General features: G+C 50.1%; 3 protein-coding genes across 6 annotated transcripts; 1 reads left to right on the top strand and 2 right to left on the bottom strand.

Annotated features, from left to right (window-relative positions):
* Positions 1–110: 110 nt before the first annotated feature.
* Positions 111–4,763, bottom strand: il15 (interleukin 15). Of its 2 annotated transcripts, none has more exons than XM_018735814.2 (6): positions 4,300–4,763; positions 2,519–2,613; positions 1,616–1,712; positions 927–971; positions 437–562; positions 111–319 (listed from the first exon to the last, which is right to left on the bottom strand). In XM_018735814.2, exons 1-6 carry the CDS (start codon positions 4,372–4,374, stop codon positions 221–223), a joined length of 537 nt encoding a protein of 178 aa, XP_018591330.1. In that variant the 5' UTR covers positions 4,375–4,763; the 3' UTR covers positions 111–220. The 2 variants fall into 2 exon arrangements, with proteins under 2 accessions (XP_018591330.1, XP_018591332.2); XM_018735816.2 differs by having other exon boundaries at positions 239–314.
* Positions 4,764–5,690: 927 nt separating this feature from the next.
* On the bottom strand, positions 5,691–10,954 carry znf330 (zinc finger protein 330). The gene is made up of 10 exons (XM_018735637.2): positions 10,873–10,954; positions 10,421–10,649; positions 9,100–9,119; positions 8,876–8,946; positions 8,506–8,582; positions 7,677–7,803; positions 7,359–7,463; positions 6,913–6,959; positions 6,696–6,813; positions 5,691–6,380 (listed from the first exon to the last, which is right to left on the bottom strand). The coding sequence occupies exons 2-10, from the start codon at positions 10,538–10,540 to the stop codon at positions 6,106–6,108; spliced, it is 960 nt and encodes a 319-aa protein (XP_018591153.2). The 5' UTR covers positions 10,541–10,649; positions 10,873–10,954; the 3' UTR covers positions 5,691–6,105.
* A 495-nt stretch (positions 10,955–11,449) lies between these two features.
* Positions 11,450–25,659, top strand: rnf150a (ring finger protein 150a). Of its 3 annotated transcripts, XR_003798250.1 has the most exons (8): positions 11,450–13,048; positions 19,760–20,010; positions 21,310–21,381; positions 22,681–22,763; positions 23,058–23,121; positions 23,218–23,314; positions 23,452–23,662; positions 25,375–25,525. XR_003798250.1 is itself a non-coding variant. In XM_018736005.2 (7 exons), the coding sequence occupies exons 1-7, from the start codon at positions 12,592–12,594 to the stop codon at positions 25,491–25,493; spliced, it is 1,290 nt and encodes a 429-aa protein (XP_018591521.2). In that variant the 5' UTR covers positions 11,450–12,591; the 3' UTR covers positions 25,494–25,659. The 3 variants fall into 3 exon arrangements, 2 of the variants coding, with proteins under 2 accessions (XP_018591521.2, XP_029114784.1); XM_018736005.2 differs by lacking the exon at positions 23,058–23,121 and having other exon boundaries at positions 25,375–25,659; XM_029258951.1 differs by lacking the exon at positions 25,375–25,525 and having other exon boundaries at positions 23,058–23,314.
* The last annotated feature ends 1,852 nt before the right edge of the window (positions 25,660–27,511 follow it).

The raw sequence follows: 27,511 nt of genomic DNA, 5'->3' as shown, positions 1-27,511 counted from the left end.
ACTTACACTAATGGTGCCGCCTTCTGGCATAGCTGTCATTTTTGATGTTGATGTACGTGTTTCAAACAGGGTACGATGGCAGAGACGGGGCACGGTGAAACCGGTTTCACTTTCCCAATCTTAATTCCACCCGCTGTTCCATTAAACCTTGTTTTCGGAGCACGACGATACAAACACAGGAAAGCTGAGAAGCCGCGTCACCCGTTTGCACAAACGCACGTCACGCGTCGGACAAGACGCGCTGCAGGAACTGCTTAAACCTGTCCAGGAATACTGTGGAGTTGCCCTCCTGGTGCGCCTCGCATGGTAAGCAGCTGTTCTGGGGGGTGCAAACAAAAGGGAAACAGCTTGTATTTTTGTTTGCTCTTTTTCCTAAATTATTCCTAACCCGAGTGACCCACGTTTTAATTTATTGGGCTTAAAAAAAAGAACTCACCTTTTGCAGCGAGCTGCTGTTTTTCCTCAGTTTAATATTTTCGTCCTTGTCTTCGACGTCTTTCTCAAACATTATGACCTCCAGTTCCAGGAGGTAACACTGCATTGCCGCAGGGACACAGTCTTCCTGCAGGAGGAGAGAGGAAATGCGGTGAGGCCTGGAGACGCGCATCCCGATCTGCGGCGTTCGGGCTCGGTTTGCGCCCGGATTCCCCGCTGCACGTCGGCTCCCCGTGTAACGCTCCCCGGCACAGCGCTGAGCGTCTAATGCCCAGCTTAACCTGCACACGACACCCGAGTAAAAGCGCGCGGCCAGCTTATTCCAAAGGGGAACGAGGGAACGGTTTGGGTTCACGAACTGCTGATTTAACAAAGCGGCGCTTGAAGAGCTCATGAAACGCCAGTGCTTTTTGCTGACGCAGCGAAAACAAGCCGCACGCGTACATCGCTGTGTGGAACGTGCTGCATGACCATTCGCAGGTACTACTTACGGTGACATCTTGGTTGGTAGGAGCATATAAAGTGGCATCAGAACCCTGGAGAGACAAAAGAAGCTTCGCTAAGAGAAAGGAGTGGAAGAGACTTGGAGTTCAGTTCAGGTCGACCATCGAGAGCTGAGCACCAGGTCACCGCGGGACAATGGCATTACCTTCAAGGTGATCACAACTTACTCAAGCATTTGTTTGCCGTCGTTACATAAAGATGGGCAAATATTTTCCAACCCGTATGCAGCGTAAATGACATGCCTAAAAGTGCAACAATGCGGTGAACTGTGTAACCTTGAAGCTGCTTCTTGATATTTGTAATACAGCTATTATTGTTAACCGTTATTTACCTGACATCTTTGTCCAAAGTGACTTACAATGTAAGGGCTGTTCACTAAGCTACTGACAATTTTTTTTTACTCATTTACACTGGCTAATATTTAGTGGATGAGCTCAGGGTAAGAACCTCGATAAAGGGTACTGCAACAGGAGGTGGGATTCGAAGCCGGGTTGCTCAGCTGCACAGCTAGGCGTCTTAAGCACTGCACCTCCTGCTGCCTCTGAATAAAGGACTACGGTGCAAGAGGGCTCAGGTTTGAAAATGCCTCCACAGCGCCACATTTCATACAGCTGCTGGTAACCCAGCGTCGCGGCTCGGAGCGCCACGCGCGCGCGACCCATCGCCGCTGTCCCACCTGAAGCTGAGGCTCCAGCTCCTGAATCCAGTGTTGGAGCTCAAGCAGCTCCTGCACTTTGTTCGCTTCGGCAAGGGGCATGGATGTGCTTAAGCAACTGGCAGGACACGAGAGGGACCAGTTAGTGCACGGAAAAGCATCAGGCATCAAATGAGCAGAACATTAAATTAAGTCCACAGTGTTCACCTAAAATATTCTCTCAATCCCCGACTCTGCAAGAGTTACGTGCCAAATTTACATTCATCTGATGAGTTTCTCCAAAGCAACTTACAATGTTGAGATACCTACAGTTGTTTACCCATTTATACAGCCAGGTAATTTTGCTGGAGCAATTTAGGGTAAGTACTTTGCTCAAGGGTACTACAGCTGGGGGTGAGATTCAAACCTACAACCTTTGGGCTCAAAGGCAACAGCGCTAACGTTGCGTTAACATGTCTGTGGTTTATATATCACACATTGTCACATCTGATGTCTCTCTCGGAAAGGTGTAATCCAGGAGCGACCAGCCTTTTTGGGCTAAAGGCCACAGTGATTATCATGAACTGGTCTGAGGGTGTAAAATCATAGTAAGTAACATACCGAATCCTAAAAGTCTACATTGCAAATTTATTTATTGTATTGGTGGTGTGTTCAAATGTGTCTAAACACCTGCGTTATCATGTGATTTAACAGAATTTAATGTACTGACGGTAAGTATAGTGTACTGTAGTAATTTAATGCGCAGACAACTATTTATTTATCCTGTGCCTCTAGTCCTTAGTTCAGCGCTGTGTGGGAAGAGCTCTGTGAAAATATACTGAATGAATGGAATGGAATTATTTAAGTAATAATTTTACAAATGTTCCCACGGCGTTTTTCACCGCTGCCAGACAAGAATGAGGTGTAAAAACAGTGTAGCTGTACCTGAGAGCGAAGAAGGTAATCCAGATGTCACAGGTTGATGGACAGCTTTGGCAGCAGTGAAAGCACCACAGGACACAAACACCTCTCACGTTTTTCTGGAAAAACACGGGTCCAGAAAAGGTCACGAGGGCAATGTGGTGCGTTACCTAACCATGCACCTTCACTGCAGCCAAGGTGGGATAAACACAGCACGCTACTAGGAGCTCGTGTAAAAAAAGCATTAGAGCTGCTCTGAGATCAGTAAAAACGGACTGATTTACTGCTCGATACTTTACAAAACAATTTAAATGAACGTTCAGTTCAGAGCCACTCCAACATTCACAAAATATAACCTTCAGGGTCTAGGAATGATTAAGGCCGGACAGTCAAGTTACATTTATTTACAGTAAACAAAAATCATTCAAGCATTTTGTTTTCATGCAGATTAGCATAAATCACTGCTTTTCCACTGCGATCTCTAAGAGTGTGCATAACGCTGTGCGTCACGTCAACGATTAATATTAAATATATTAAAGAGGCAAAGTGTGCCTTTATGAGGCCTGATGGCCTTGAGAAGAAGTGGAAAAACTCATTGAAACACAGAGACACAAATGGACACTATCAGATACTTTTAGTTACTGTGAGTTTCTATCAGTTCGTGTTTGTTACAGTAAATAACTTACTGTCAGAGAATATGTATCAAAATGCTGTAATCCCATGTACATACCTATTACTATGAGTTACTGTGTTACCTTTGACACTAAGTACTACTGCACTATCAGAATGTACTATTGCGCAATATGTATCATTACGCTATAAGATGCTATCATAAAATGTATTATGTGTTAGATACAAGTTAAAATGTATCATCAGTCTATGCTGAAAGTATAATTGCTTAATTAGTTTTGATACTATTAGCTATAATTTTGTACTTTTTCATAATATTACATCTCTATTACAATGAGTTAATACTATTAATACTATGAGTTATCATATGTGCTATTAGGCAGTATGTATGAACATGTTGACATAATGTGTTGTTACTGTGAGCTGCTTTAGACGCTAATAGTTATCATTTGGTACTAAATACTGTTTGATCCTAACATGTCATGTATGAGGATTCAGTGACCTCACACTAGTACAGTGTGACACTGACTGATACACTTGCCCCTGTTGCTAATTCCGTATTTCACGTGTGGGATGTGGGGTGGGGGGCTGTTGGTCTCGAGACTCGGGCTTCTGACTGGCTACGGATCGGTTTTCAAAGGTCCACCCACTGAGGTCGAACTGGTTGTCCCTGTGCCGTTACTGTGGAAACAAGGTAAAGTAAACAAAGGGACGCTGACAGCTCCACCATCACGTCACCCCGCGCGAGCCGCCCCGCGCGGGCAGAGCGCGCGTGGCCGGGCGCTTCATGCGCTTCGGAAACGAAAGTACGGAAACCCGTCGGCTCGCTGTCCGTGTGCAGCGTTACTTACACACACACACCTCCACGATTTTCGCCGTTTTTTCCCAAGTTGAAGCTCGCGAACACGACTCGTGCTTCTGCGTGTATCAAAGCGACGCGTGCGAAGGGCGCGCGACGTGCGCTGTCACCACGGATCAGAAAGGCCGTCGGCGTCGCGTCGGTTCCCGCGAACACGAAATCGCCCATAAAAGGGAAACGGCAGAACAAACTGGTGCGCGCCCGTACCCGTGCAACACGAACGCGCTTTACTTTCCCACCTTCTCGTGTGTATGCAGCAGGTATGTGCGCGCGCGTGTGTCGGGGGGCAGAGGGGAGCGCGCGCGCGGCCACCCACCTTCGTCCTGCAGTCCTGGAGTAGAACGCAGATCCCGATGACCGTGAGGCAAAGCGCGATCACGAGGGGGCTCATCCGAACTGCGTGTGTCTTTCGAGCATGTCTCAGCCGCGCGCTGCGCGCTTTCCTTAGTTTCCGGACGACCGCACTCTCCCTGCGGGGACACACATACACACACACACACACAGTCCTGCTCTGTCGGCGCGATCCCACACGCGCGTATGCCGCCACGTTACCTACATGTTGGATTAAAACTAAACTGTGCGTAATGGCGCGCGCGCGCGCTCCGCCGCGCCTCTGTCACTCCGCCCCCTGGTGGCGAGTCCACGTGTTCTGTGGCGACACTGCGCGAAAATGTTTCGTTTCGGATGTGATGGTGACGATGATGGAAATTCCGATGTTTAGTGTTCGGAGGAGCCGCTGCCTTTGGATCCGAAGGTCACGAGTTCCAATCCCACCTCCTGCTGTAGTACCCTTGACCCTACAGTACTTACCCTCAGTTGCTCCAGTAAAATTATCCAGCGGTGTAAATGGGTAAATAACTTAAGGTTTGCCTTACCATTGTATGTCGCTTTAGAGAAAAAATGTAGGTGTTGCAGTGGTGCCAAACCTTTTCTGACGAGGTTCCCCATCCGATCGAGAGTCAGCCAGTTGCTCAGGAAATGCTGGAAATGTAGATATTTAGTGCTGACTGGTGCAAATCCACATACTGTACTTTTCAAGCTGGTGGACATTCAGAAATCTAACACTTTCGCTGCTAAAAATCGTTTATTGCTTATACTGGTAGAACTTTCTTCCCCAGGCACCTCAGGAAGGAGAAGAGAACGTTTTGGATCCAACAGCAACCTCCAGTTAATCAGGGATTTAGTGATAATTGCAGTTCTCCAGCACAACACAAAACCTGGCTTCACCTTCAAGGAGCTCAAACCACATCTTGCTCGAGAAAGTGCATAAACACCACCGTCCGGCTTAGACACGTACATTAGGAGTGATGCCTCCAGGCAGAAAGGATTTCATGGCCAATTTAATGCACTTCCCTGCCTTTTCTTTTTCAACAAGTAAGTGAATTAATGTACTGTACAGCAGTAATGGAAAGGGAAATTATCTTGTTCTGAAATGTTAAATGTACTAAACTGAGTCTGTTTTGACTAATTTCTGTGACTAAGAAGCCGCTTTTCTTTCCCCAAATAATCCACGGATCTTAAATTTTAACCCATTTTGTCAAGAGAGACAGCTGCATTTTTACATTTATCTATCTATCTATCTATCTATCTGACACTTTTCTCCAAAGCAACTTACAATGGGTACTATGTAGCGTAACTAGCCCGCACACCTTATTCACCAAGGTGACTTGCACTGCTAGATACACTACTTACATTGGGTCACTCATCCATACATCAGTAGAATACACTGTCTCTGTCACTCACATGCTCTGGGGGAACCTGAACAGCATGTCTAACAGGCAAGTTGCAACACCTCCTGGACTTCAGTCTGCTGGATGCAGTTCATTCACCACTGTGGTTTACTCACATGTACCTTGGTCAGTAGCACTATTACTTGTAATATACAACTCTCCTCCAAAAGAAGACATTTGTTTTTGACAGGTTAAATTAAGTGTCATCACAATATCACAAATGGGGGGGGGGGAAGCATCAATCAGAACTGGAGAGATATGCTGTCTTTTAATGATTGCTACGTTCAAATACAGAGAATGCAATAAACTAAAGGACGTGTTCAATATTAGTGCCCAGATAAAAATGATATTCAAGGCCCATGTGTCACACAGAGATTAAACCAGTTTCTGTCTCAGTCTGACCCTCCGGTGGCTGAGGTGCCCAGATGCAACTCAGAAAGGGGTCCAGCCACTTCTGCATCAGCCTCCTTCTCCTCTCCTTCTTCATCCTGCTGGTCCAGATCTTCTTCTTCATCATAATCTTCATCATCATCATCCTCTTCCTCCTCATCACCATCATCATCGTAGTCGTCACCTCCGGAAGCCATGTTTCTCCAGTATGAGTCATAGCCAGTGGCTCCGAAGCCCTGCTCGGACCCAGCGTGGCGGCCGAACTTCACAGAGCGGGCTGCGGGGGAAACGTGGGAAACACAGGGAGCTCATAAACACATGGATGACTGCCCACAGACAGACAAGAGGTACTCTTCTGAAACTGCATAAAAGGAAGGTACTGCCAAAGAGCTAGAGAGGCTCTTTGTGTACAAAATGTGAAGCAGAGTAGACCTTGGACGGGACACCAGTCCATTACAGGGTAATCGCACACAGTAGGGGGAATTTAGAAACCCAGCAGACCTGAAACACAATGCCTTCGGACTGTCCGAGGGAATCCACTCGGACTCCACATTCACTCGAACTCCTGCCAGTGGGGTTGCACAGTACTCACTGGACATGCTGAGGTCTTTAGTTTCCTGAGTTTCGTGCCCACATTTTGGACATGGCGGAGCCTTGCCCTTCTCCTGCTTGAACACTTTACTGCGAGTGTGATCATCACAGAAGCAGGCCTGGGCAGAGATGCAACAGCTTGTGTCATTATTGTCACCATGGGAACACTAAGGATGCTCGTAATAATATGCGACCTGCTAACAGCTGTTTTCACTCACCTTGCACCGGAGACAAGAGTGTTGCCCCAGTCTGTTGCAGGAAACACCTGTGATATAAAATTTATATAAAATATAAAAACAGCACACTTCTGAAATATGAAACACTACTGATATATGCTAACTGATACATTGTTCCACACTGAAGCTCACAAATCATCGTCCTCGCTAACACACCGTACACAAAGAATTCAGTGCTACACAGACAGGGAAGAGGCCTCAACAACTCTGCTCCCAGTCTCTCCCTGCCCCAATCTGCAGATGTTGTGCATGACCACATTTCTTGTAAAAGTTCAAGAGTTCTGTATTACTGATTTTTTTTTTATCCCTTACTCATGATCACCTTACTTCATCATTCCAGAGACACATCTGCTTGGTGATAAGCCAACTACTACATAAAGGGAAAGACCCAAAGAAGAGCTTGGGCAGCACAGCAGAATCCTGCTTACATTTGAAAGTCTCTGCATCCAGCACCTGGCAGCTGGCTTGGTGCTCAAACTGGTCATCTTCGCAGAGGAAGTTGTGGCAGAACGAGCAGCGGAATATTCTTCCTCCTATTGCAGAATGAAATACGGTGGCAGGAGCAGGTGAGTCACGACACAGACCGATCACACGTTTAGATTATCATCAAGAACAACAGGCCGACACAAAGGGCGTTACTCGAATTTACGTCGAGTTACGGGAAACAACGCAGCAATGTTGTTTATCGGCCAAGTGTCTCAGACTGGCAGCACCTGCTTGTGCCACTTCATTTTTTCTTTCTTTACCATGTTCCCAGACTGTTCTCTCGCACTCAATGCAGTCCGAATCCGAGAGAGGGCAAGTGCAGGCGTGAGTGCTTAGACACTTCCTGCCGTGGCATACCCATGCCTCACAGAAGTCGCATACCGCTCCCTGGTGGTGAAAATGCTCATCAGTGGGGGGGGGGAATAGCGTAACACTTTAACCTTCAGTATAATGCAGTGATTCTCAGAGGGGGGTCTGTGAACTCTTTGGAGTACCTCAAAGCATACAAGGGAGGGAGTCCCATAGGGGTTGCATCCAACATACTGCATTTTTCAATTGCTCACTTTTAGCAAAACATCTGGCCAGGTCTATAGATAAAAGGAATTTTTAGTATGACTATTTGTTTACAATTTGAAGGTGCATACTTAAACAATAGGATTTCCAATCATATATACACACAGGAGGTACCTGAGTATCTGGCTGACCCTCCATGGAGAACCTCGGCCAAAACGGTTCGGAACTACTGCTGTAATGCTAAGACGTTTATATTTACATTTTTATATTTATTTAGCTGATGCATTTCTACAAAGAATCTAACACTTATTATGATTCACCCATTTGTACAGCTGCAAAATTTTACTGGAGCAATGCAGGGTAAGTACCTTGCTCACTGGTACTACAGCAGGAGGAGGGGATCGAACCTGTGAGCCATAGGCAAACCCTTTTCAGCATAAGACGGTCGCTCTAAGCAGCACACCACCTGCTGCCCCGAGGACACGCTTATACTCGAGGTCTACATTATTTATTACAAATCCTTACTTTTACAGTTCAAAGCATTGTGGCTCAAGACAAATTACTTAAATATCTTACCACCATAGCCATACCAGTGCTGTGGACCCCTGGGTGTTTTATAACACAGTCAGAGGATTTCATACATTTAGTTTTGCCTTTATGGGAGAGAAACACAGTGTTTGGTTAGTAATGAAATCAGGTCACTTATTCAAGCGTATTTATTTTACACGTTCCAATATGCCAGCTTTCCATTTAAAAAAAAGATTGCCCGAAAAAGTTAACCACAAGAACTTTAAATACATCAAAAAAGTTAGATTCAGCCTACTTGTTAGAAGCTCCCATTTGTATATAAATAGTTATTCTTTCTTTCTTTAAGAGCCCCTTAATGTGAATGTATTGTCAAACATTCAGATATGCTCCAATATCACCATTTAGTAAGGGGTCTTACCACACTGGGCACACATGGGTAACTTCTGTACTGCAGCACAGAAGTAACAAAAGGCTCTGTTCTTCTGTCGCCTTGGAGAAATTGACAAAAACATCTCGATATTTTACCAAGCTCGGGATAAAAAGTCACAGTAAAATGCCTACTTGCGCCTTTATTATTTGGCAAAATAATGTAACTGTGGGTATATTTTTTTAACGGACCAAAGAGACACAAAAGATGCTTACCTCTGACACTTATCACATTCCTGTAAAATAAAACAGGACAGGTGAACACATGGGCTTCCTCATAGTAACTTACTGTATTCCTAACTCGTTTCTTTATAAGAGCAACACTCTGCCTTTACGCTGTGGTCTGTAGCACATCATTTTCTTTTGTTAACTGCTATTATTCCAGTCATAGTTCCATCTTGTTTAGCTGCAACACAAGATTTCATGCAGACTGCTGTCCTGTGCCCTTGTGAGCACTTTTGCTGTGCAGACATAACGTTGTAAGGGGCCTTCAGCAAAGGTGTCAGCTAAATAACGACGGCAATAATGATACAGCAATCACATTTTATCCAAAATTATTTCTATAGCTGGGGTTAGATGTTGCGCTTTTATTAGAAATGCAGACGCAGGTTCGCTTCTTGAAAGCAGCCGAGCGTAAAACTGAAAACTCAGGAAAGAATAATGTGCACTCAGAACCAATCTAACTGCCTTACATTTTAAGCACCCTGGATTAAATGCATGGAGTAATGCCACCATCTAGGTTGCTGGGGCCTGTTCCGGAACAGAATCTAACCATCTACACCCAACAGCGATTAAACCCCCCCCCTCCGTGCAGCAGGGTTTTCATACTGTATCATTTAGTATCGATAGTTCGGACTGCTGGAAGAATCATCGGCACATCCCCTCCAGCTCTCCAAGAACTGCACTCGTCCAGAGTCGGTAAAAGGGCTAGCAAAATCATTCCAGACCCCTCACATCCAGGCCACTTCCTTTTCGAACCTTTGCCATCTGGCCGGCGCTACAGAGCATCGAGCACCAGGACAGCCAGGCACAAGAAAAGTTTCTTTCCTCAGGCCATCTACCTCATGAACAGCTAAAATCCCCCTAGAAAGTAAACCAGTGCAATACACAATGCTATTTATAACTATTTATCACATCATATCTCTTACTCACACTCTCTTGCATTTGTATAGAACATACCTGTACATACATACAATGTCTAGTGACTATTTTTGTATATTGTGTACTTTATATTTTTATGTACTTTTTATCCTTCATTCACATATTCTATCTTCTCATCTGTCAAGTGGAAGTTTCTGTCACCAAGACAAATTCCTTGTATGTGTGAACATACTTGGCAATAAAGCTCATTCTGATTCCGAGTCTGATTTCAGAGGGAAGTTCCTAGACCAAGGGGACTACAGCTGGAGAACTTTCAAACGCTGAAGTGACCTGATCTCCTCTACCCGAGTTTACATTAAGTTCCCTGATGATGATGATGCAGGTGCAGTCGCCCTGTCGTGCTGCGATGAGGCGGATTAGGGGTTAAAAAGCGCACCATGGGCGCGTTGCACGGGTGCTTGGCCACGTCCACGTGCTCCCTGCTGGCGCGAGTCTGCCGCTCGCGCTCGCGGCGGCCCTCCGCCTTCTTGCGCGCGCCCGTCTTCTTCTTGGGCATCCTCAGTCTTCGGCTCCTTTCTTCCAAGTCCTTCTCGCCGTCCTTCCCGGCCGGAAAAGCTGGACAGACGGGGCCCCTGGAGTGTCCACGAGGGTCACTTAGGGTGGACCTAAGACACCAAACGAGCGACACGTGCAGGAACTCAGCAGTATCAAACACCACACGTCGTTTCGTGTGCCTGCGTGTCGCGCTCCCTCCGTGACAACTAAACGAGACAGCCAGAATTCAGCTTAAAAGTAATAAGTGTGTGCGTAATATAAATATTCGATTACTAACATTTTCAGCTGTGATGTTTTCTACACCAGAAGAACACAACCTCCGCAAAAACATACCTGCCACTGCTCACAGACCGTAGACCCCAGACCGGAAGCTTCCGCTAGTCTAACACTGGAGGAAAGGAAACCGGAAACCGTTATGTCATCGCTGTCCGTCTCAAAAAAAAATTCGAGTGGAACACGTACTTAACCGTTTTATTATTAATGATTCCGGATGCATTGTTTCATTCACGTTTACATTTACGTTTACGTTTATTCATTTGGCAGACGCCTTTCTCCGAAGCGACGTACGTCTCAGAGAACAATACACGCATGCTGGTAATAAAGCGAGTCGAACTGCTGGTGTTATGCAAAAAGATGCAACAGTATCGTGGCGGCATATGTTTTAAGTTCTTGTAAAACCCATATTACTTTGTATATCATATTTAATTCTCTGTGAAAAGCAATTCTATCATAATCTGTGCTGTCCCATCTTTCAAGTGTTTGGATGTCTCCAGTTTCAGTGGTAAATACACAACGGTGAAAACATAAGCCTTCCTGCATGAAACGCCTGAAAAATTAAAGATGCTGACGTAGAAATATCCGCAAACTTTATTTTTTTAGACTGTAAGGGACATTTCATAACCAAGGTCAACAAATAATAATAAAGTCCTGTTCATTGCACACGTCATTCCGTCCTCCACAGCAGATGGCGCTATTTCACTAATTATTGTTTTCTGTTTTATCAGTGACCAGGTCGAAATTCTTTATTTGCGCCAAAAGAGAAAACCTTGGAAAGTCAGCTGAGGTAATATGTAGCGGAAAAGTAAAGGTACTTCAAAAACGAGGGAATGGAAAAGCAGTACCTGGCAACCTGCGTGACAAATCGCATGGGTGCTGCTCAACGGCGGGATTTGGATGCCAATCTGGCAACCCAAGTCTCAGTATGTTAGGGCATGCATGCGAAGTCGATCAGTGCGGGTGACTTTGGCGACCTACACGGCAACCCGATATTATATCTCATATATCCATACACACGTATATTTTGCAGTCCCGCACGCTACAGTGCAAACCAGCGTTTGATGATTGTGCATCGCCATCTGGCAACCCCGCCCCACCGCGCAAGCTAGGCCATCTTCGGGAAGGGGCTTTCGGACTAAATCACCTGGCAGCCCCATATTTCACAGTGCAGCCCTGCGTTGAGAAACTATGACGTGAAACGTGGCAGCCGCTAGCCACAGTTAGGCCAGCTACGGGTGATTGTGGAGCGAAATCTGGCAATTAATTTGCTGAGCTCGCAAACTAGCGTGGGGTGATTTTGGAGAACGATCTGGCAACCCGTCCCTAGAGCACACGCCAGCGTTGGGCGATTGCGGAGCACGGCTTGGCAGCCGCTAGCCACAGTTCGGGTCAGCTGCGGGTAATGTGGGGACACTATCTGGCAACCCAGCCCTAGGTCGCACAGCAAGGTTGGGTGATTCTGGAGCGCCGTCTGGCAACCGCTCCAGTCCAGTCCAGTCCGGGCCGCACACACACAGACATGATCGGCTTCTCCCGGGGCTGCAGCTCAGGAACGACGCTCCGCGCAGCGATTGCGAGCAGCTCATGATTTGCTCGCTCTGCAGTCACACGTCGAAGTAGAGCCGCCGACGGGAAGAAGGAGCAGAAGGCGAGGCGAGGAGAGACGAGGAGGAGACCGGCCGGGCAGCCCCTGAGCCCGACCCGAGGCTCGCTCGGCGCCGGTGGCGGAGGAGCGACATCATTATCATCATCACCACCATCATCATCATCATCATCATGGCCGTGTCCGTGATCGCGGCGTGCCGCAGCCTGGCGCTCTCAACATGGCTGCTCTCCTTCTGCTTCGTGCATCTGCTGTGCCTGGACTTCACCGTGGCCGAGAAGGAGGAGTGGTACACGGCCTTCGTGAACATCACGTACCGCGACCCCGCCACCGGCGACGCGGTCACCGAGAAGACCGAGTGCGGCCGCTACGGCGAGCACTCGCCCAAGAAGGACGCGCGCGGGCTCGTGGCCATGGCCGCGTCGCCGCACGAGCGCCAGGCGTGCGAGCCCGGCACGCGCTTCGCGGTGCCCGCGAGCGGCGGCGCCGCGTGGATCGCGCTCGTCGCCAAGGGGAACTGCACGTACAAGGAGAAGATCCGCCACGCGGCCACCCACAACGCGTCCGCCGTGGTCATCTTCAACGTGGGCTCCGGCAGCGCCAACGAGACCATCACGATGCCGCACCAAGGTGAGTGGCGCGCGACACCCGCTGCGAGGAAGGAGCAGGAGCAAGAGGAGTCGGCGTGCGAGACCCTGCTAATGTGGTTTGTCGTAGCCTGGGGGTTGGGGGTGCGGTACCAGGAGCATCGGCGTCTGTGGCCGTGGGTCCCGCGGATCATGATCGTGACGTCCAGAAAGATGTGCAGCTCCGAGCAAGTGGTGCGTTGCTGTCAATCGGTGACCCCCCCCCCCCAGCGAAGGGTGTCTCTTCTCACACCTGTCTGATCGATTTATGGCCAAATCACATGTACGCTCAGCTGTCAGAGAAAGAGATCTGAGAGAGATCTGACATGTGCTGCTTGCTCATCGCTTTTGTGGTACCTCAGCATCATTTGAGAGAACAGGCTCCACACCCACACACACCTGCCCTGCTCTGCCCTTTTTCCCTGTCTAGGAACTGGACAGGTTCTGTCTTTAAAAAAAAAAAAAAATGGTGACGTCCCCTTGTGTCTCTCCTGTATGGTTATGATCCAAGGTGTTTACAGAACCCCCCCCCCCATGTGACCCCGTGTGGGTTACCTCAACCGCTCTCTGGTGGAACTCCTAATGTACAGTTTTACCACGTCCTTTAACCAGAATGTACCCGCCTGTTCATGTCACTCTGCTGCTGTGTGGGCAACAGTTACCATTATTTCTTCAGTCAAAGGAAGTTAATTAAATGCAGTTCTAAATCTGCTCTTTTAATTGCGATATTTACCGAATGGAGGGCTGTGATTGGTGGAGACCTCAGTGCGAGTGAAGGTAGGAACACTATTTATACACCCTGTTCGGCTGTGTTATGGAAGAGGTGTAGCATCTGTTATGTCTCGCACGGTGAGTGACACCATAGGCGATAAACCAAATACCTGTTGCGAAGGTGTAATGACTGTATAACTGGGTAAAAATGCTGCTGTGCTGAGTAATAAGCCTATTGCATCAAAAAGTGTGTGTTTTCATAAATCGTTGAACAGGCAGTCCTTGTATAGGACCTGTTCTGCGAGGGCTCGCCGTACTGGGAAGAGGACAAAGGCCGAGAAGGGCTCCTGCTCGGATGCGGGAGAGTCCCGGAGACGAGCCTTTGGGCAGGTCGCAGTCGCCCTGTTAAAGCGACCAATACCGCATCTGCATCGCTTCTCTCTTTTTCTCCTCTCTCTCTTAAATCTAACTTTGAGATGGGCCACACATGTCCTCTTGCCACGCTTCCCGGTCCCACCCGTCGTCCGATTTCACGGTTAAAGTGGTGACGCTCGTCCTGGAGGAGGAAGGCGAGGCGTTACCGAACGCCTGGAGACTGGGCCGTGCCTGTTGCTGTTTGGTGGAGCAAGGAGAACATCTGGGCTCTTGTCGGAGGAATGAGAGTTATGTTCGACAGCTACAGGCGATGTGGCAGAGCTTTGTTTGGAAACACTGTGCTCAAGAAGTGTGTCGGGCATCTGCCCAGCTGTCGGTGCGCTATGAACGTTCTGCTCCATAATGCGGTCGTGATGGTTGAGGCGCTGGGGCAGAGGGGCTGGTTCTTCACACTTATGGCATGACCCGTAAGCGTAATTTTTACTGTGTCGATTCAGGCTAAGCATCACGGACGCTACAGCAGGAGGTGGGATTCGATCCCTGTTCCTTCAAGTGGAAGGTACTGGCTCTAACCACTGCGCCCCCTGCTGGCCCAATGTTAATCGGGTTGATGAGGAAGTCAGATCTTCTGTGTTGCACGTTTTGGCAAAATCTCAGATTCTCAGGGGCCCTCCCGGCTCCGGGGTCGAGCTCGTGCTGTTTTAGTCATCTGGGCGGTTCGCGCCACTGGGAAAGGAAGTTGGCTAAGTGTCTAATTGTCTGTCACTTGGGCTGTTTCCCTAAAACTCTTTCAGAAGTTTGCCAGCAACTTCGTTGCCAAGTTGAGCTGTGCTGATGTTTCCAGGTGGGTGTTTTTCTCTGTGTGTCTCTCTCTCTCTCTCTCTCTCTCTCACTCTCTCTCTCTCTCAAGGTGTCGTGTCGTGTCGTTCGCTCGCAGAGGAACATGTGCTTTCAGTTATGGCGAAGCAGCATGTGTGTTCTGTACCTTCTTTGTATTCCCGAACCCCTGTAGGTTAAAAAAAACGGAGCGGACGTCACGGTTCGAGCGATCGCCCATCTGCGTCTCGCAGCTCCTCTAGTCGACCAGCTGCCTCGAGCTGCAGATCTTTACTGCGTTGTTTTTTTTGTTTAATTATTTCACATTTTTTTTGCCAGAAGCTTCTTGCTGTGTTCCTGTCTTGTTGGAGAGGAATGGCTGCGTCGCCTGAGTCCCCGGGATTTGTCCTGGGGAGGTGTCACTGTAAAGATGGACCCGCACGGATCCTGCGAGTCGGTCACGTGCAGTCGAAGATCCCTCTTTGTGCGACATGCGGTCTCCTTCCGGGTGGGGGTGTTCCCGGGACGCCCTACCCATAATTCCACGGTGGGGGCTTACCGTGAGCGAGCTAACAAAGCGGCCTGTGTGCAGAACAAGGCCGGGACCCAGAACGTTCCCTGTCGTGACTTTGCTCATGACCACCTGTCTCTCAGTAATGCAAGAGGCAAGTGCTGTCCTGCAGGCTCCGCCCCCAGAGACAAATGCCATGTGTGTCTTGCACCGTCTCGTCTCATTTCAAATGAGTGCGAAGGGAGCATCGTCCACATCTCTGCTGCCAGCCGTCCTCCTGGATATGGGCGGAGCCACAGAGGGCGATGGGTGAAGATGCATCCGCTTGTCTTTCTATTTATTTAGTCTTTAACATCCGATCTCTGTCCCACAATGTCAGCAGGCAGACAGCCAGCGCACGGCACCGACGGTAGCGGCCCCGCAATGCCGACTGCTCCCTCCTCTCACCGGTGCCCCCCTGGCGGAGCGTAGTGTCCAGTCTAGCACCCGCTCAGTCCAGCACCGGAGTATTTTTAGCACCCGGCTATTTCTGTCCGCTCTTTTCTTAGCCTCCTGCGCCTCAGGATCGACATTTAAGTGGGTGGTTTCGGGAGGATGTCAGACTACCGATCCGTCACTGTGCGGAAGCGGGCCCTTCGTGTCGCGCCCTGCGGTGGCGAGAGGGGTTCGAAACCACTCTGCTCGTGCAGGTCGTTGCTGTAGGTGTGAATTTGCTGCATGAAGGAGATCCACTCTTTCCAGGAAGGTCTCCTAAACCTGGGGTTGTAGCTACGGTCCTGTACCTGCCGCCCTGCCACACTGCCCACTAAAGCCCCCCCCCTCCCGGAACAGCCCCCAGCGACCCCAGATGGTGGCATTACTCAACGCGTTTAATCCAGGGTGCTTAAGATGTAAGGCCTTTAAGATGGAAGCGCACGCGTGGTGTTGTGCAACACGGAGCACAGAGTTCCCCTCTTCCCCCCGTGGGGGGTCACGCTCCGCCCGGTGTCCGTTTACTTCCTTGTGGCATTAGCGCCGCAGACAGGAAACGCTCGGCTTGTTGTTCACGGGCACGAGGGGGGCGGCAGCCGTGTCGCTCCAACGCTTCGGTGGGGACAAATCGTGAGCCGCGATGCTCCGATTGCCGAGCGCGCGGGGGGTGGGGGAGCTGATGGCAATCGAGTTACGGCACGTCGCGTCCGAGACGGCGGCGGCAGAGGTGGGGTCCGGCAGGGACCGGCCGTGGAACGCGGTGCCTGGTCCCAGCTGATCGCAGCAAGCGCTCGTCCCCAGATTCTTCCATCGTGCCGCAGTACCCCCCCCCCCCACCCCGCTGCGGTTTTGCATGGCGCCCCCTTCAGAGCAGCTCTGCTCCAGGAAGTGGGACGGATGAGAGGATTTGCGGGAACAAGAAACAAGACCGGCGTTGGTGCCTGAACCGCTGCGCCTCCTACAGGCCCTGATGACTTTTTCCCTTGGCCGTTCGTCATCGGGCTGCAAGGATCCCGCTAGCGCCCGGAGGACATTATGTAAGGGGGGGGTCCTGTGTTACACCCCCCGTTTACTGTCCGTACGTTAAAGATTTCGGGGTTGCAAGGTGATCGGCGCTGCCGGCAGCTTCCGTGCCAGAGTCGGTCCTCCTCCCACCTGTTCGCTCTGGGGAATTGCAATTTTTTTCTTTTTAGTTCCTTCTCCCAGCTGCGGTTCACTCGGACTGGAGTGTGATTAACGAGCTGCGTGCCGCACAGAACATCCTTGCCAACAGTTTGTACGGTAAACAATGAAATAAAACCAGGAACACTTACCTGTGTGGGCAGCAGGTGGCGCAGCGGTTAGAGCCGCTCGCTTCCAGTAAAATTTGCCTGCTGTTTTAATAGGCTAAAAACGTAGTACTTTATTGTACAATCCTAACACTATCTTATTTTGGATAGATACAGTGGTGGAATAAGTTATTATTAATCTGAAGTTTAATTATAAAAATGACCGTCATACTCAATTGAGTGTGGGTCATGTCTGCGGTTCAGGAATCCCCGAACCGCCGACTAGGAGGGGTCTCGGGAGAGAGACGACGATCGGCGTTTCCACGACCGCGGATCAGTCCGGTCGGTTTCCTGCTGCCCTGTGAAAACAAGCTTGCGATAAGACCGCTGTGCGGATTGCAGCTCCGTCCCCTTCTCACCGTTAACTCGTTTCCTGTCGGCGTGTGACCCAGTTATGCAGCTGGCGCTTTCGACCGGAGCCGGTCACAGCGAGTGCCTTCATCGAACATCGTGAAGGGGGGAGTAGGCTCGAACCAGCAACTTTCAAGTTTGTGGGTCAGCAGGGTGGCGCAGCGAATAGCACTGCCGCCTCACAGCGCCTGTGTGGAGTTTGCATGTTCTCCCGTGTCTGTGTGGGTTTCCTGTGGGTGCTCTGGTTTCCTCCCACACTCCGAAGACATGCTGTTCAGGTTCCCCCATAGAGTGCGAGTGACAGAGAGAGAGTGTGTTCCATTGATGTATGGATGAGTGACCCAGTGTAAGTAGTGTATCTAGCAGTGTAAGTCACCACGGTGAATAAGGTGTGTGGGCTCATAACACTACATAGAGTTCATTGGAAGTCGCTTTGGACAAAAGTGTCTACTAAGTGAATAAATGTAGTAAGTCTGGGTTCTTCAGTACTGTACTGTCTTGTACCCCTCGTTGCATTTCTTACTGTTAATATGATGATGATTATTATTACCGTGTCCATTTATCAGTCTCTTTTCGCTTGCGACTTAGTTACTGTGCTAGTTACACAGATTTACCCATTTATACTGCTGATTTATACTGGACAGCTGGTAGCGTAGTGCTTAGCGCTACTTCCGTTGGATCCAAAGGTCGCAGGTTCGATCCCCACCTCCGGCTGTAGTACCCTTGAGCAACGTGCTTACCCTAAATTGCTCCGGTAAAATCACCCAGCTGTATAAATGGGTAAATAATTGCAGCCTTAACATTGTAAGTCACTTTGGAGAAAAGCGTCAGCTAAATGAATGAATGTAATTTTTACTGTAGCAGTTCAGGGGAAGTAACTTGATCAGGGGTACTGCAGGAGGGGGGTTCGAACACAGTTGCTCTGTTCGCTAGGCGACTTGTGACCGTTCTGCTCCTCTATGGTCTCCTGGGACGAAGTGAGGTGTGGTGACCAGGGGGAGCGGGTGGGATGCGCCGTTCGTAGCTCGGGAGGCCGCGGTCCTCTCTGCTCGTGCTCCAGGTGCGCGTCGCGAGCGGCCCTGTCGCGTTGGCTCGGCGAGAGCTCGTCAGCGGCCCGGGAGACGGCGAGATTCCAGCGATGATCGCTTAAGTTAATGGCTCAACAAGAAGGGGCCATGTGCCGGTAATGATTTACAGCGACGTAAACGACCGTTTCGCAACATCTGCAGCGTTGTCTGTGTTCGGAGCACGCGTCGGCATACGTGCCGTGCGTCGGCACTGCCGCTCTTCCCTCTGGGTCAATACCCATTCCTTCTTGAAGGTCGGGGAGTGCGGTTCGCCTATATGCCCAGAGCATCCGCGGCTCCTGCACCCGTGCCTTTCCTCATGGGGATGGGAGTTCGATTCCGATCGTTGTTCGGGGCGATATTTAAGGCGGAACAGGGCTGGAAAAAAATAAGTTCTGCTGCGAGGATTTACCGCGGTCCTCGCCCCGGACGCAAACCCCTCCTCCACACGCCTGTGCAACTGATGGAGCCGCTTCCTTTCGGGGGGGGGGTCCAGTTCAGAAGGTTGACCCGATTACAGGCTGGCGGCGACCCGGACGCGTCCGGAAAGCAGAGATGCTGACATTGCGTGTCTGCTGGTCTAGCACCGTTCGGGCATCTTGTCCAGAGTGCGCCGGGTTGCAGGTTTGATTCCCACCTCCAGCTGTAGTACCTTTGAGCAAGGTATTTACCCTAAATTGCTCTAGTAAAAATACCCAGCTGTATACATGGGTAAATAGTTGTAACCTTAACATTACTTGCTTCGGAGAAAAGCGTCAGCTAAATAAATACATGTAAATGTAACTGACAACTTGTCTCCAAAAGGACTTAAGTGGGCAAGGTGTGTGCACTACAGAATTACTTACCCATTGACATAGCAGGGTAATTCTTACTGTATCACTTATACCGCGCTCAAGGGTATTGCCACAGGAGGTGGGATTCAAACCCGATCCTTGCCATGCAAGAAGGTTGGAACCTCTAACCACTGCGCCACCTGCTGGCCCTGTACATGCGAGGCCTTCTAAATTCATGTGATCTCGCTGCGCCTCCTCATCCTGCGGAGATGTTCTCGCAGCGCGTGTTAATGGGCTTCCGTGCTCCTTCAGGCACGGGGGACATCGTGGCCATCATGATCCCGGAGTCGAAGGGACGCGAGATCGCCGCCCTGCTGGAGAGGAACGTCACGGTGACCATGCACATCACCATCGGCACGCGGAACCTGCAGAAGTACGTGAGCCGCACCTCGGTGGTCTTCGTCTCCATCTCCTTCATCGTGCTGATGATCATCTCGCTCGCCTGGCTCGTCTTCTACTACATCCAGAGGTTCCGCTACGCCAACGCGCGCGACAGGAACCAGGTGAGGGCTGCTAGCGGCGCTGCGGCTAACGAGGGGGCGCCGACACACCAGTTCATCGCTGCGGTTCAGCTTTGTATCCCAGTCACACTGTGCTGCACCGTGAGGAAAAATAAACACATGTTCAGAGAAGATTAGTGAGATTCATGCTTTAGGCACACTATAAAAAAAAAAAAAAAAAATGTAGGATTATGGCTCGTTCCCCCCCCCCCCCCCCCAACGTACAATGCAGGATGGTCACGTGACTGGAGCTACTCAGCCAGGTGGTCCGGTTTTTCGAAAATGATGGCACCTCTTTTCCTCGCTACTCATTTTGCTTGGTGTTCACACCCAGCTCCACCTCACCTCAGCTCAGCTCCCCACTCCCCTGCCTAGGAGGCTCACATTGGACATGTTCCTCCACTTTGATCCTGCAGTACAAACACTGTGACCCCCTTCCACCCAGTGACCAGGGGCGGTGCTGACGCAGTCAGGGGCAGCACCGTTCCCGGGCAGCTACTGGACCCGACAGCCACCCAACACCTTTGACACCTGGGGTCTCAGCTGGAGAGCAGAAAACCATACCGAACATCTGCTCACAGTTTCCGCTCACCCGATGCTCTCAGCTGGACTCCTGGAGCACCGAGGCTGAGGACGGGGGGTACCTGAGACCTGAGCTTCTTACCCCCGAGTCTATGTTCAGTCATCAGTTTCATTTTGAAGGGGAACATCAAACAGACTCTTTGCTTCAGAAATGCCTGCATTTATCATCAGATTTTTTTTTGTCCAGAGTGGCTTACAGTGTTGTTTGTATACTAAGCCACACAGTTACTCAACCGCTTACAGAGCATGGTAATTTTACTGTAGCGATTCAGATTAAGTACCTTGATGAATGGGACTACAGCAGGAGGTGGGATTTGCACCCGGGTCTTTCCAGTTGCAAGGGGACAGCTGTAACCACTATGCCAGTTGATTAGGAGGACTAGGAGTCAAGAGGGCTTTACTTTGGTTCTGCAGCGCCTTTCGCGGACCCACCGCACCCCTGCCTTCACGATGCCCCCCACGTTGATGGCTAAACCCAGGCAAGGTGCTGACACTTCAGGCGTTCCGCTTGCCGCAGCTCCCAGGACTTCTACGTGAACCTTCCCCGGGCAACGCGTTTCCATTCGGACCTGGATGGAACCGCTGTTCCAACGATGTCAACGATACCGCGATGCTCCGGGTGGGCTGTCTCGACACAGCGGCACCCGGGCGGTTCTCCTCCATACAGACACTTAGTGCTGCCGGGTTTTTTAGCGCCTGTTCCGCTGTGTGTCTCCGCAGAGGCGGCTCGGAGACGCGGCTAAGAAAGCCATCAGCAAGCTGCAGGTGCGGACCATCAGGAAAGGAGACAAGGTAAACACGGGTCTAAGTAAAGGATACCCCGCCCCTCTGCTGAAAATAGAATCCCTAACATCTCGGTCCTGTCTGAAGTGCACGGTGTGCATATTTCAAATGGCACCAATCCATTTTAACTGCTGTTCCTCCACTGATTTATTTGCTGAAGTTTCTGCACGCGAAGGCGCAAAAGCCACCTGCATTTCCGCATCCAGCCGATAGATGGCGGTAAAGAGCACTCAAACGAGCATACTTGTACCGTTACATACCTGTTACAAATTTTCAAAAATACAAGCATGTCCTAGTGTATTAAATTCAATTGCACTACATTTACATTTAAACAGATTTTCTTTATCATTGTCTTCTAAAAATGCAAATTATGGCATGTTTTTGCTTTCTGCCATTGGATGGCTGCAAGACATACTCGGATGGAATAGAAACGCACTTAAATCCAGCATATTTTTAACTTAAGTTATTATATTGAGACTTTTACAAAACCTACCCTGTAAGTAAAGAGTGCTATGTTTGTATTATACTTTTTGATCAGAGCTGACAGTGACCAGATACCGACAAACACATTTATTGCTTCCTTCGAAAGGCCGTTTTAACAGAAAATAACCTCTGAATAAGCTAAGGTATTAAGCTTTATTATAAAGCTTTTATAGACACAGAGGGTGGACTTAAGAACCCTCTTCTGGTCCCAACTCCATATTTAAGTTGAGGTACAAGTGATGCGTGAGAGCTCTTTAATTCATTTAATTTCTGCAGCGTTTACAACTCGTCTCTGGTGTTTGTGTCAGCGATCTATAAGATGAGGAACATTGTACACATTTATGGGGTGAATTGGTTAACATTCATTATTGAGTCAGACTTTTGCAGAGAAGGTATTGTTACTTTCTGGCTTTTTAGATTATTTTAGTGCAGCTTGACGTTTACAAAAAAATTTGTTTTTTTTTTTTTTTTTTTAAAGCTATAATTTAAGACTTGCCGAAAATAACCTGTAAATGGAGTGATATGTTTTATTAACCTTTTGCTGATTGTGACTAATTGCTAAAAGTGACCTTGTTATGAACGAAACTGTTGAGGAACAGAGATGAGTCCCAGTTGTGTTCTGAAAATTGAAGAGCCACCATATCTGAATTTCTGCGTTCCATAAAGCTCGGGACACGTAAACAAAACAAACTTCATTGAAGTACAGATCTCTAGGGAAGTTTTTTTTTTTTTGGGTACTCGGAGCCATTCCCTGGTTGGGCAGAAGGTCCCAGAGAGAAGATGAGAGAAATTCACTTACAGTGACACTTGTTTCTGCTCCTTCAGGAAACGGAGTCAGATTTTGACAACTGCGCCGTCTGCATTGAAGGCTACAAGCCAAACGATGTGGTTCGGATATTGCCGTGCCGGTAGGGCTTCCGCCGTGTCACTCGCACCCCGCACCGACACCTCAGCTCACGTACGTTTTTTTTTCTTTGAAATTCTGCTTTAGTAATATTCTGTGTTCTTACAAAAGCTGGAGTATTATGTGCTGAATGTCAACTTTTTTTTTTTTTTTTTTTTTAGACTGGAATGTGAACTGGTGGAATTGTCACAGTAAATTCAAATTCACGTGTTCACGGATATTACTGTCATTGTGTGGCTGTAAACGCGAGTGTCGTCCACCGCCGCTTCGGTAGACAGAAAGTCGTCGATTTTCACAGGGAAGCCGAAGGAAATGCTGAAACCCGTCCTGAGGTTCGCAGTTACTGGGCTGTAGGAGCAAAGGTGTCTCATCCGGCATTGCTGTGGTTTACTGAGGACCGCTACGAGACTGTGGTTTATTGGGGACCTCAACATGACTGGTTTACGGACTGTTGGCAGGCACGTTTTCCACAAGAACTGTGTGGACCCGTGGCTTCAGGACCACCGGACGTGTCCCATGTGCAAGATGAACATCCTGAAGGCCCTGGGAATTCCTGTAAGCATCTCTCTCCCCCCCCCGCCTCAGGGAGCTCTGTGGTCCAACCACAGGGTCCCTCCTGGTCACTGGTGCTGCTTCATGTTTGCTGGACCACAGCAATCACACCCGCTGATCTCTCCCAACTGTCCCCCCAGCCCAACGCGGACTGCTCCGACGACGTCCCGCCCGACTACGAGACCTCAGTCGGGGGACCGCCCTCCAATCAGGTGACAGGAGCCGGTGACATCACAGTGAATGAGAGCTCCATGGTGTTGGACCCGGTGGTGCGGACGGTGGGGTTGCCCCAGGTCTTCCCCGATTCGGACCCCCTTCCGCAGGCAGGAGAGAGCCGCCACATCGCCAGCAGTGAGTTCCCTTCCGTGCTCTCGTGGTCTTGGTTGGGCGGAGGGGATCAACCATGTGCAGCAGTCACATGTCCATCTCAGGTTTTGTTTAACTTGAGCCATTCTCCAAGTCTGGATCAGAACTTCCTGTTCGCTTTCGCTACGCTTCCTGTACGGCCCACCGCTTCCTCGCAGCCTGGGCTCTGCTGGATCGGTCAAAGGAGCCGCAGCCGCTGGCCAGCCAAACCTCCCCACCCTCGCTTCCTTGCTATGGCTCCTGGGTGACCCCCCTCTTAACAATCTTACTATTCAGGTGCCGGTGGGAGTCCAGTTCCATTCGTGTAGTTTTCCTCAGTTTTTGTTCCGAACGGGGCCTCGCGCGTCAAAATCTTACCAGCTACTTTGGCAGATAGCCAAGTTTTTATTGCAGCATCGCAAAGACCGGCCATCCGTGAGACAGCGTAGAAAAATCAATAGTTTTATAACTGCATCGATCGCTCGGCTCTCTGGTACAAAATGCAAATGTTCCTGCGCACGTGGCCGTTTCGGGTGGGCGTTTGCGGTTTCGACGGATGATTCAGTGAGCGCGGAACATTTCTGGTCGTCGATTGTTGCAGTGTGAGTTCATGCTCACTCTTGGCAGCCGGCGAGTCTTGTGATCTGGAGGATGTGGAGCAGCGCTCTACAGTGCCACCGTATGGCAGCGAGTAGAACTGAAATGCGCCAGCGCTTCGCTTCACTGTCGCGGGGCGTTTTAAAAATCACAGCGAGTCTATAAATCCTCCAAAATAATAAGGACATAGAAGGTTTCCGATGGATTTGTCCGCTCTTTTTTTTTCCTCTCCCTCAGAACAGACTGCCGCGTTAACGGAATTAACTTTTTCTCTGGATCGGCAGCATTTTGTTGAAAACGTACTAATACCAGCGGTGCCTCTGAGCCCCTGAGGCTGTGGCAGACAGAGCCGCCACCAGCGGAAGCTGACGAGTGAAGTGCCAGGGATTGCGAGAGAAACGGACGGGGAGGGTCGGAGCACCTGCGTCAGAGCCGCCACCTGAAACGGTCGCCATAGCGACCCACACGCACTAGCTGAGGCCTACGGGGGGGGCCGTGCTGTGACGGGCTGCAGCGGCTCCTTTAGCGTGTTTCATCGCCGCCTCTGCAGCTGCGATGGAGGATGTAGACGGAGGCTCTGATGGTTTCTCTGACTCTCCTTTTTCCTCCTGTTACACTCTTACTGGGCAGCTGCTGACCGTCACAGTTCACGTTCGCGGTTTTTTTTAATTTCCCCCGTAACTTTATAGAATAGTGTGGGTCCACAAGACAACTGTCATACATCACCTACATAAAAACAAACTCCACTTTTCTTTAAATTCGTAACAAAATAATCCCCATAATGAGAAGATAGAACACATTTCGAATTCTAGAAAATAACTGTTAAAATTGTGTAGTACATCATTTTTAAATTTGTCAAACAAAACTAGTTTTACGATAACCATAATACTATGATGTGACAGTTCGTGAATGAAGCACAATTTAAGGCAATCTCTGAAGTGAGGTATTAAATAGAGTAAAAAAAAAAAAAATGTTACCCTTGATGATACCAGTTGTATAAATTAATTTGGTGGCTAAATGATGACTGATAGTGTATTAAGTGTTGTTTTAATGTTTAGCTGAATTGTTGATTTAATACTTTCTAATGTCCAACCCCCCCCCCCCAACACACACCTCCACAGGCGAGCACCAGCCCCCCATGAGCAGCGACTCGGACACCTCCCTCATCATGGCCGTGGAGGTGGGGCTCTCGGACGTGGAGCTGTCCTCGGAGCAGGAGAGGGAGGAGGTCAAGTCCTGAGCGGAACAGCCAACGGTGTACGGGATGGGGAGGAACGGGGGGTGGTGGGGGGTGGCTGTGTACAGCAGAGCGAACCGGAGCTCTGCCTCAGTCGCATGGGGGAGGGTGACCGTGACTTGTGGTGCTCATGGCAGCGGTGTCTCTGAAAAGCAATAGCAACAGCGATACACACTCTCTCTCTCTCTCTCTCTCTCTCTCTCTCTCTCTCTCTCTCTCTCTCTCTCTCTCTCTCTGTGAGACTCTTCACTCACTGGATTTGCACATCATCAGCTGGACTCGACTCGAGCCTCTCCTGACATCACTCTAAGCTCTACGCTCGGAAGCTCACCTTGTCCGCCCGCTCACAGCCGAGCTCCGGGTGCTCGTCTTCATCCCGCTTTCCTTCCCTCGACTGTGGAAACTCGTTCCGATTTCTTTTTATGAGATCACTGCCAAATTATTCCAGGAAGAAATACAACACATATAGCAGATAGATATACAGTATAATATATATATAGATGGATAGCGAACGGTGTGTGCTTCCCGTTTCCGAGTAGCCCGGCGGTCCCGATCCGACTTGGGCAGCGTCACTTCCCGTTAGAGGTCCGGAGATGGACACCGGAGGAGTCAGCGACCGCCCGCGGTCAGATGCTGTGCAAGAGCCCTCGAGTTGCAGCCCGTCGGTGGCGCTGACCTCTCGTTCTTCGGCGTGTCCCGTCCAGCTGCCGCGTCTGCTTGGCTGGGCTTCTTAGCCTCGTCCGTTCTGACGCCGTAGCTACTGTGTCCACGTGTCCTTCGCGGAGGTGCAGCTCCTCCCCGCCACGTGTTTCCCGCTGCGGAGCGGATGCACATCACACACTTCACACACCGCGCTGCTCTGGACCGCAACGCACCGCAGCAGTGAACTGAGATTGGGAGCAGGGAGCTGGAAGGTGCCGAGATTCGCGTCCCCCGGGGCTGTGGTGACATTTTCTGGACGGACCCTGTGGGGGGGGGCCCCCGCCTGTCAGCGCGATGCACGGGGGCACCCCTTAGAAAGGGCCTCCATCGACCACAGAGACTCAAACCCACGTCCCACTGAGTCGAGCTTTATTCCTGCCGTCCAATGTCTACAGAGATGTTCCCTTGTGTCACACAGGTAGAGTGACGGTTCGCCATGGATGGCTTTGGTGATGTGGTTGCGTCCCCCCCCCCCCCGTTACCCTGGTAATAAACTGAGGATCGGGCTCCTTGAACGTGCCCAAGAAAGGAAATTTATTTTAGTACCGAGTTTATTTTTGTAGCACAAAAAGAGGAATCCTGTTTACTGTAGTACAGCGGGTATTTTGCAGTACTACGTCGTCTGATGTCCATAGGAACCCCCCACCCCCGCGTCTCAGAACCAAAGATGCAGTTCGTGGGGGGGGGGCACAGCAGGGCGTGTCCGTGGCGCGTTCCCGAGAGGCTCCGCTCCGGTGGGACTCCCGCCGTCCGCGCGCGAAAATGACAGCGAGCGACCTGTACACTGAAAGCGTGTCGCGGGAACGGAGTGTTTAGTGGTGTGAATGTGCGCGCGAGCGGCGTTTTTGATCGAGCCCTTTTAAGTATTCGACCCCCCCCCCACCCCACTGTCCAGGTTAAGTGTCGCCGCCGCGGAACACGGAACGACGGCGGTCCGAAAAAGTAGCCGTCACGTGGTTTGATCCGTGGGTTAGCGGGAGTCTAGAGCAACGTCCCACTCGTGGAGTTGCTCATTGATTTCAGGTCGAGTCCCGTCTCTCAGCGCAGCACCCACTGACTGGCTGTCAGTATTACTTCATCGCTGTCCCGCCTCCTGCACGCGCGGCCAAGTTCCTCGCGCCCACGTTTTCCACGCTGTCACGTTATATGATGTCAGTCGTGCGCTTCTCGTGCACTAAGCTCTGCCTGTCTCAAGTGCCTTTTCAGTTTGTGTCGGGTGGGGGGGGGGGTCTGCAGTGGCGTTCTGTCACACCTCACCCGCACGTCGATGTCGCTGTTCCAACGCGTCCCCGTCCGCTTCTCCAGACCAGCCGACCCCC

The sequence above is a fragment of the Scleropages formosus genome, chromosome 16 (assembly GCF_900964775.1).
Source record: "Scleropages formosus chromosome 16, fSclFor1.1, whole genome shotgun sequence".
Classification (NCBI taxonomy): Eukaryota; Metazoa; Chordata; class Actinopteri; order Osteoglossiformes; family Osteoglossidae; genus Scleropages; species Scleropages formosus.
This window is presented reverse-complemented; position numbering and strand designations above follow the sequence as displayed.